The sequence below is a fragment of the Pogona vitticeps genome, chromosome 2 (genome assembly GCF_051106095.1).
Source record: "Pogona vitticeps strain Pit_001003342236 chromosome 2, PviZW2.1, whole genome shotgun sequence".
Classification (NCBI taxonomy): domain Eukaryota; kingdom Metazoa; phylum Chordata; class Lepidosauria; order Squamata; family Agamidae; genus Pogona; species Pogona vitticeps.
In genome coordinates, this window is record NC_135784.1 from 188,795,221 (window position 1) to 188,805,337 (window position 10,117).

General features: G+C 41.3%; 1 protein-coding gene across 1 annotated transcript in view; it reads left to right on the top strand.

Moving 5' to 3' along the window:
* The window catches only part of PLA1A (phospholipase A1 member A), a 45,461-nt gene that overhangs the window by 29,650 nt on the left and 5,694 nt on the right, over positions 1–10,117 (top strand). The window contains exons 5-10 of the mRNA XM_020789576.3: positions 1,911–2,012; positions 3,307–3,396; positions 5,417–5,584; positions 6,590–6,679; positions 8,761–8,869; positions 9,612–9,776. Coding sequence (XP_020645235.3) covers positions 1,911–2,012; positions 3,307–3,396; positions 5,417–5,584; positions 6,590–6,679; positions 8,761–8,869; positions 9,612–9,776 — 724 coding nt within the window. The remainder of the gene's footprint in view (positions 1–1,910; positions 2,013–3,306; positions 3,397–5,416; positions 5,585–6,589; positions 6,680–8,760; positions 8,870–9,611; positions 9,777–10,117) is intronic.

Here is a 10,117-nt window from a genome sequence, read left to right on the forward strand (position 1 = left end):
TCCCAGGTTGAGTAGGCCTACCGAATTGGTTACTGTATTATAAGGCCTGCACTATGACCTGGATTAAAGAATGGATAACCTTAGAAAATCAAAGACTCATGAAACTGGAGGGACATGATCTAAAAATGGGATGGCACGCATATGTATGGTACGGGAGACATAAGGAACACTCACAGTTTGGAGAACATATCCTCAGGAAGGCCCTAGGGATAATATGGCAAAAATTTCAAGCACAAACCTATAAGAAAATCCCATTGTGGGTGGCGCCTATAGAAGCATTTACATTAAAAGTGCTGAACCAGAAAGAAGTTCTGACCACATATGAAAATCTGTTAACTAAAGAACAGAAGATAAAGGACAAACAAGAGCTTAAAAAATTGGGTGTAGTTGTTGATTGGTGGTCAATGGTGAAATTAGAATCAAGATACAAAAAAGATAGGACTGTGGATTTCTTTGAGGGCAAAGTACAGGTGGACAGACTGTGGATATATACTGATGAAAAAATAATTTTAAAAGTATACATACTTATTAGAATATGATTTAGAGGATGAGAGGGTGAAAGAGATGATGGTAAAATGGGCAAACCTTTTTTGGATATAACATAGGTCTTGATGATTGGACTAAGATGTGAAAAGAAAGTTATAACATGATCAAACCAGCAAATCTTAGAGAAAATATCCTCAAAATGTTTTATAGATGGCACTATACACCTGTAAGACTAGCAAAAATGTCAGAGGGTAACAGTAATATATGTTGGACGTGTTAAAAAATGCAGGAACTTATTATCATATGTGGTGGACATGCGAAAAAGTCAAACATTATTGGACACAGGTGTGGGAAACAGTGAAAGAAATTACCCAGCAGAAATTGGATATACTGTAAAACCTGAAATGGCATTATTGAATGGCATGCCGGGAATTAATGGTAAAAAATGAAGCATTGTTTAATGTATACACTCACAGCAGCTAGACTACTCTGGACCCAAAAATGGAAAAGCGAAGAGACCCCAACGATAGAAGAGTTGTTAAAGAAGCTATGGGACATAGCAGAACTAGACACACTATCAGAAGCACTACGGGAACAACCAAGAGATTATGTAAAACAAAGCTGAGAACTAATATACTCTTGGGCCCAGAGGAAGACAGGAGCACAGGGCAAATTTCACTATACATGCATATCTATTCAGTACACACTGGAAACCAAACCAGGGAAAGCAGAGGGTTAACAAGGCTGGAGTCTCTGACTCCAAAGGGGGGAGGGCTTAGTTTTGTAGAAGGATTTTTTTTTCTCTCTGTGTGTGTGTGTTTCTTTTTTTTTCCCTGTTTTTCTATTCTTTTGTTCTTTGTTTCTGTTTTTTGTATATCGATGTTTTAGTTGAATTTAAATAAAATATTAAATTTAAAAAAAGATAGAGTGATGGGCCAGGACTCTGGAGAACAGAGTCTAGACCTCAGCCGTGGAAACTCACTGTAAGAGTGGAACTGGTAAAACCACTTCTTAAATATCTCACTTTCCTTGAAAACCCTATTAAGGTGCTATGTCAGCATGTAACACATATACACACACAAAACACTTGATTGCAATTCGTTGGAGAACTAAGTTGTTGTTTTTCCCCCAGCACCAAATGGCCTATGTTCCTGGGCTATACATAAGAAAAAGAACCAAGAGCGTGTTTCACTCGATGTTGTTTTTAATATTTAAAGTGATATGAGGCTGTACTGTTTCCAGCATAAAGCCAGAAGTCAGCCTCAGCCCTATTTTTGGAGTCCGGAGGCTGAAGGTTCAGCTGATATCAGGCCATGAACACTTTTATCTAGCAGAGCCACTTGTGCTTTCAAGACATTAACGGTGCTGGTAATGGAATACTGTAATATGTACTGTATATATTATTATTTTCCATCGTTTACCAGGTTTGGATCCTGCTGGGCCCAAATTCACCCGAGCCAGTCGTGAGGAACGCCTAGATCCCGGGGATGCTCTCTTTGTGGAAGCCATTCATACAGATTCAGATAGTAAGCTGGTTTGATGTGTGCCACTGAGGCCGTGCTCCCTTGCCCTCTGTCTGCTTCCCTTGGGACACCGTTTGGGTTTCATGAAGAAGCCAACAAGAATGGCCTGTTCCCTGTGATGCATCATTTCTACCATCTCATCTCAACATAGGAGCTTTCAGCTCTTAAGCAGGACTCTCACTTTGTCCGTTTTGCTCTTTATATTCCTCTCCATGTTCTTAACAGAGATGCTGCAGAAGATTGCTTACTGGATTACATCCCATTCTTTAGTGTAGAAAGTTGTACTAGACTAGGTCCATTGAATGACTGGGAATATGAGAAATCAACTCCTCTATATAGTCCCCATTGAAATAGGCCTATTCTAGTTGTAACTGTTGGGGACTTTTGGTTATTCTCCTTTCATAAGGAAAGTAATAAATGTGGAGAAAGCAATCCAGTATCATCACCCCCTTTAACAGGACAAGCCCTTTGTGTAATAAGAAATCACTCTAGAAGCATTTGCAGTAGGAAAAAAAGGTTTATTTACTTACAGTTGCAATATAATCAGAAGAATAAAAGGAAAAAGTGAGGAGTCATAGTTTTTGTCATGCGATGGAGACATCCTTCCATGCCTGCTGCATGGAGTTGTGTCAGGAGAGAAAGAGAAAAAAAAACAATGGAAGCAAAACAAAACAAAACAGGAAGAGGGATGGGGGCTTGTCTCAAATGCCAGAGGTGGGAAAAAGAACTTTACTAAGAGGTTAGTGGCAGAGGACAATCACCTTAGGCTGTGAAGCCCTCCTCCTACTGATACCCAGTAGTAGTGCATGCAAGATTATTATTGTGTAAACAGTGATCCACTATGCTAAAGTCACAACTGGAATATGCCCATTGGAATCAGTTGAATTTACAGAGGAGCTGACTTATCAGATCCCCACTGATTCAATGGATCTACTCTAATATGATTTATTACGCTAAGCAACATGCCCATTTTATATAGTGTATGCTTTGCTCTGCATAATTTCTTTTAGCAACAGCTCCCCACCCACCCAAGAAGAAAGCAACATAAAATAGACAATGTTGGGAAGAGAAAGGGAAAGATTAGAGAAGAGTGAAAAGGAGTAAGTTTAGGCCATGGCAGTAAAGTTTGGTGACCATTTGCAATAAAAACAAAAGGGATAAGTCAAGAGAAAGCATCTGCGGTGGGGTGGGGGGGAATAGCAACTCACAAAGGATGTATTTGCTCTGAATGTCTGCAGTATTTTGAACCTTTAAAAAAAAAAGAGCAATGCTAACCATCTCTCTCTCTTTTTTTCAGATTTTGGTATCCGAATACCTGTGGGCCACATTGACTACTACATCAATGGAGGCAAAGATCAGCCTGGATGTCCTCGTTTCATATCATCTGGTGAGACTGGTTCGGATTTATCACCAAAGGAGTCCATTCCTGAAGTCATTTGTCACACAGCCCTTTTCAGATTTCAAAGAATAAGGGAGAATTAATTAGGAGGTCAATTAGAAAATCCTGTCTGGGTGTACTGTTGGTTTTCCTGCAGGGACGGCCTAGTATGGCAAGGGTCTTCTTTCTCCATCTTCTGGCTTGTCATAATAAACACTTCTAAGGGACAGGAACTTTTCTAATAATGAAGTTCCTCCATGATCTTTATCCCGGGATCAAGGAAGTGCTCTCCAGCTCTCTCTAAGGGGTTTGACACATACCCACTGCAAGTAGGGAGAGGCCGTGGCTCAGCGGTAAAGCATGTGCTTTGTTGGCAAGGAGGAGATGCTCGATATGAGCTCTGGTATCTCCAAGGTCAGGCTTGGAAATCCTGTGTGCTGTCTGGAAACCTTGCAAAGCTTCTGCCAGTCCGTGTTGACACTGCTGAGCAAGATAGCCCAGCAGTCTGAGTCCATGTGAGGCAGCTTCCTATGTCCCTCGATCTGCCACATGGCAAGCCAAGAGCTTTCTTCCGTAGTTTCTGACAGCACCCAGGAGTGGGGGGAAAAAAACAAATGTATATCAAGGATATTAATAATAAAAAAGGGGGAGGGAAGGGAAGTACAGTGTTTAAGAAAAAGAGAAAAGTAATATCTGTCCTAGAGTAACAACACACATGATTTTGCATTATTTGCATTAATTGGGCAACTTGTGACAGGAATAATGACTCTTTAGATCAGTGGGACACATTTACTTAACAGGAGACAAAATAATAACTATAAGCAGGTAAATAAAATCTTTAAAATAGTTAAAATTGAATACTGCCTGACTAAAATGAGTTAAAACTGCTTAATGTGAAATATAAACCTGTGTGTTTGTCTTTAATTTTGATTTATTTTGCATTTCATCTTGCCCTTTAGTAAACTGATGTATATTTTTTATGCTTATTTATTCTGTAAATCTTAAGAAGGCTTCATCCTAGCTTCAGTGATGTAGGTGGTGGTGTCACCATGTCTCAGCTACCGGTACTAGAAAAACCGACACTTCGAGGCACCCTTAATTCAGTACAGAATCATTTCTGATCTAGGGTGCGACCAGGTGGGACTTGGTCCCACCGTTAGGTCAACTTTATGAATGGGATGGTTTGCTCCTTTTCCTAGCACCTTTATGAATAAACCACCCCAACGCTTACTCCTGCCTACACACGCCTTTCTGGGTCCCTGTCGGGAACTACAGTACTTTTTTTTGGTATGTGTGTGGGTAGGATCTCTCCATTTTGGTTTGATACTGGCATATGTGATCACTGGTATCAAACCAAGCAGATCCCTTCCCTACTTCACTTAAGCCACCAGAGGATCAATCCACTTATCGATAAATGAAAGCTTCTTCCCCTTCCCCCTCCCACAAAGGGGGAATCAGAAAAGGATTTGGAGATTTTTGTTTTGAAATCCTTATAGTCCAGTCCTGAATTGATAGGTTGGCAAGCCAGCTGGGCACAATGTCAGTTACAGGTAAATTAAAAATATGTAAACGTTACGGCTCCCCTGATGCTCCATGGAGGGGGAGACACAAGGGGATGCAGCATGAAATAGTTCTTTTCCTTTCATTTTAAAAAAGGGGGAAAGCTGAATAGCATCGGTTGAAGTGCAATACACTTTCCTGCTCTGAAACTACTTAATCTTTGCATGTGGATTAAGGATCACACCAAATAACACGCTGCACTTCAAAGCAACCCTGTTTAGTCTGATCCAGCTTGGGACAATCTGGCCATCATACGTATCCTTAGAAAGAAACTAGGTCCCTTGGAGCACCCTTAGCATTAATCCAAGAGTTCACACTGATATTTTGTGAATCTAATAAGCTCCATCTCTGCTTCTTTATGCTGAATTGCTAAATTAGTAGCAACTATGGCCACGTACCTGTAGGCTTTGCCACTAACTCGGCTTCCTGTGGTGTGATTTTTTTAATGCAGTCTCCTTCCCTCCTACAGGCTACAGTTATCTCATCTGTGATCACATGAGGGCTGTGCATTTCTACATCAGTGCCTTGCAGGACTCGTGCCCCATGATGGCGTTTCCTTGTTCCAGTTACCAAGATTTCTTAGCTGGCCACTGCTTAGACTGTCTAAATACTTTTCAGCAGTCCTGTCCTACAATCGGTAGGTTAATTCTCTCTGAACAACACAGCAGTGTCAGAATTATTCAAGATGTGAAAATTCTAGTAACAAGAGTTTTACATGTGGGCACAATCAAGACGGGACAGAAATCAAATCTTAGGGAAATATTCACACCTTACTTGGAGGATAAAAGAGGAATTCAAAGTCTCATTCACAACTGTTAAAAATCCAATTGGAATTTCCATAAAAGTTTGAACCAAATACGATTGCAGTTATCTGATCTGAACAGTCCTGTGGTCCAAATCCAACTCTTGTGGCTTTAACTGTAATATTCACATTCATAGGCAGAAGATTTAGTCATATCTGTGAAGATTCTCAGTCATCCAGGTGTGGTTATCTGGAAATTGTGTCATGGGAACTGGACTTCTTTCTTGTTAGGTAAAATGTTTCGCTACTCATCCAAGAAGCTTCTTCAATCTGAGGAGAGCTGGTAGGAGGTCCCTGATATATCCTCCACATTGATTTCACAACTCCCTGGTCTGAATAGGCTCGTTAGCAGGACAAAGGGCTGGGGTTGAGGGATAATCCCACTTCTGCCGTCCTCCACCCATTGACATGGGTCGTTGAAGATAGTTAACAGTGTCCTTTCTTGTGTGTGTCCCTAATCCTTCTGGACATGGATGAAAGGGCAGCATGATAAATAGGACTCATGACAATGGGTGGAGAAGGACTGCAGAAATGCGATTACCCAATGTAGAGGATATATCAGGGATCTCCTAACAACTCTCCTCAGATTGAAGAAGCTGCTTGGATGAGTAGCGAAACGTTTCAACCTAACAAGAAAGAGGTCCAGTTGCCATGACTTAACTTCCAGGTAAGATTTAGCCATGTCAGTCTGTCTCAGCATGTTGGAAAAACAGAGGGTAGGAGGAGAAAATTCAAGACGCCAAATTCGGTTTCCAGTGTCACGTTCCACATCTGCAGAACAATCAATAATGTCCAGTCCAGTCCTGGCATTCCATACTGTTTCTTGTGTTCTTGTGGTAGGACTATTAAACAATGGAGGAGTCAACATGGAAAAAATGCCTGCAGAGGTAAAGGTTTACCTGGCCACTGCTGCATCAGCACCTTACTGTGGTGAGTAATCCAGCGAATCTATGTTTTTTTCTTAATGTCATCCAAGGTTGGCTTAAAAGTCAGAAAGTCACAGACATTAAACCCTTTGAGATGTTTTCTAAGTACAGTAAAAGTCAACATCCTGTTGTAAACTTATGCAATGGAACGTGATGGTATCATCATCTGGCGCCGGTAAATTTTAATTTAAATTAATTAAAGCTTCCTATCCCCACCCTTAAGTTCCATGGCTACCTAGGGCTCCCTTTTATCTTGGAGAAGCCCCTTAATCACCAAAAATCATCCACCAGGTTGCGGCTGGAGGGTGCACCCTGTCCTGGGCTTTTAGGGAGACTTGGAACTTAAAATACAGGAGGGGAGGAAGTTTTAATTAATTTAAATTACATGTAGTGCCATGAACCTGCACCCCCAGGCAGTAAATATTGTTTGGAATTCTGAAAGGAGATAGTGGGGGGGGGGCACCATTTTGTAAAACCTTATTAATTTCTTTGGATTCAACTATGTTTTTTTCTCTCTCCCGTGAGGGCGCTTCTACTTTTTCAAGCTGCAATGATTCAGACAGGCTTTTTCCTGTGTGGTTAGTTGTAGTGCATTCTTGTAAAGGTATGTGTGGGGGTGTCCATAGGTGATGTTTCACCGATGTAGGCAGTCGGAGGGTGATGTTGAGGACTGAGGCGAACTTGTCCTTGCCTTATTTCCTTTTCCCCGATGGTCCTCCATTTTAATCTTTTTTCTTAAATTAATTTTATTTTTTTAAAAAATATATATATGTCTTAGATGTATAATATTAGCACTAGATTACTCAATCATCTTCTCACTGGCTCATCATCATTATTATTTTCCATATTTACACCCCATAAAAGGATCAGCAGAGATGGGACCAGATGATGGAAGGGAAGATGGGGGAGGGGGCTGTGGACTGGAATTGCATTGCATCTAGTATGAAGCGTGAACTCCCAAACCAATCCAAAGCCCCTGTGTGAGCACCAGGTGCGATTTCAGGCATAATAAAGCCTGCCATTCAAATTGCAGCCAAATGTACCTAGTACTTTCCAGTGTAGTCACAAACCATCTTTGTTTCTTTTTTCTTTAAGACTGGGAACAGAATGTTTGAATCGACTTCATTGGAAAGTATTATGTTTAACATGATGGTAAACATCTGTCTGTGGTGTCATGTCTCTCGTAATTCTTTCACACATGCATGTGGTCACTTTGATCCTGCAGTTATCAAACAGGCAACAGTTTAGCCAGCTTTAAAATTCATTGAGTGTTACTCACACTTTTTCTTATCCTCAACTAAAAGGGTGTAAGGGTGTCTTGGCACAGTGAGACATTCTATCAACCAAAGTTGGCAATAGATGCTTTTTTCTTTTCTTTTCTTTTCTTTTCTTTTCTTTTTCTTTCTTTCTTTCTTTTTTCTTTTCTTTTCTTTTCTTTTTTTTTTTTGGTCAGAGCATCATTAGCAAGCATGCAAACAAACGAAAAAGGAAGGAAGTGTAACAACTATGTATTCTGCATAAAATACAGATGTCTGTCCAAAAGCTTTTTAAGCAAAACCTGCCTGTGAATTTTTCACCAATGATAAAGCTTGAAATATGGAAAATGCGCAAAGATAATTGTAATTTCATCCACCTGTTAGAAAAGTTTCACAATTGTTTGGTTTTTATCTGCAAGCAAGAATGGAATAAGTGAATCTACATCCGTAGTCGGTTTGTGTTACTCATTATTCATTTTTTAGAAAATGTACCCTTGATTTCCCCTTCGTGGACCAGGAATCCTGTGTTACTTCCTCCTTGTACTTCAACCTAGTGAGACAGCAACATGAAGCCTGGCGAGGACATTAGAGCCAGATGTTTCAGGGTCTAGTAACAGCCACTATTTTAACTGCAGTGTTAAGAATATTTTACAGTGGGCATTCTCCAAAAAGAGCATCCCTTTGTCCTATATGTTTTAAATGAACCTGCCCTTGGGGCTAAGTAAATCCTGGACAGTCTTATAAAGAAACTAGCAGCAGTCTTATTTTAGTAACTGATATTAAAGATATCCAGTGCTCTGTAATCACTTGTGATTTCTTTCTTGCCTAGTGTACCATAGTCTGGTGGAATTTCATTTACAGCAGAGAACAACTTCAGATGTCAACATTGAGATAACCTTCCTTAGCAGCAACTCTTCATATAAGACTAGCGTCATCATGTGAGTGGCAACAGAGCACTTGTGATTCTACTGACTCACATTCCTCTTTGTGGGATTAACCCCGTGTGCACGCGGTATTGCAGCAGGAAGAGTACGGGATCAAATATGTCGCCCTTCAAAGGGCTCTAGTGACATCAGGTATCAAGATGCTACATAGGTGCGGTAAATGATTGTAGACGGCCCACAGCCTTTTGCAAAATACTGCAGAATAGGAGAGTTTATTCCAAGAAATCCATTTTCCCCCAGGATGCAAACTAGCAAGGGGGGGAGGGGGAGAGCTTGGGTAAGTGCTGGGGCCACAGCACCATCCTCTAGTATCAACTTATCTATTGTGTGACTGCAGGTCTTTATGAATGAGCACAATCTCTAGTCCTTTTCCAAAGTTTCTGTCTTCTAGAAGCTCCACCGGCCACCCGGCCAATACACCCACATGTATTGTATACATGTACAATATAGCATTAAACACATAGAAAGGCAGGAAACCAACAACTTCAGTCATCCAGTAAGAAAGAAAAAAGTACACCATGTTTCAGCAGATCATTCAAGGTAAAATAAATGTGGAATGTTCAGGAAGGAAAAGAACGTATCGATCAAAGAGTGCGGAAGATTGCTGGGAGGAAATTCCTCCCCGTGGCCACCAGCTCTGCAGCAAGCTGGGGTGGCTGAATAAAAATATAGTTCATGCACACACAAAAAGAGATCCTTCCAAGGCATCAACATGTCCCTTATCTTGGGTTTGCAGACCGAAGCATCAGACGCTGGGGAAAGCCTTGTTGACTCACTCTGTCCCCCTCTGCAAGGTGGATGAAGTGATGCTGCGGTATCGTCCCAAGACCTGGCAAAGGAACAAAGAGGATCTCCCCATCTCTGTCCGGTTCTGTACTGCTTCGTTGCCTGTCGATAAGAGGTAAGCTGAAAGGCATCTTTCTAAAGTTTTTCTTAGCAACGGAGTAGCACGGCATGGGGAGGAAAGTCATTTTGCCTTTAATTTTAGAGTGTTCAGGGCTGTGTGCATCATTCAGCTATTAACTGGAGGGATTTTCCTTTTTTCATAGGAACAGTTCTGAAACACTAAATCAGGGGTCTCAGACATGCAGCCCGGGGGCCATCTGTGGCTCACCGGATGATAGTTTGTGGCCCCCGCCTTGCCTGCCCCCCCAAAGCACCCACACGTCCTCTGCTGTCAAGAGTCAAAAAAAAAAAAGCCTCGCCTTGCTCGCTGGCTGTCTCCCAAGACAGCGCCTCTTG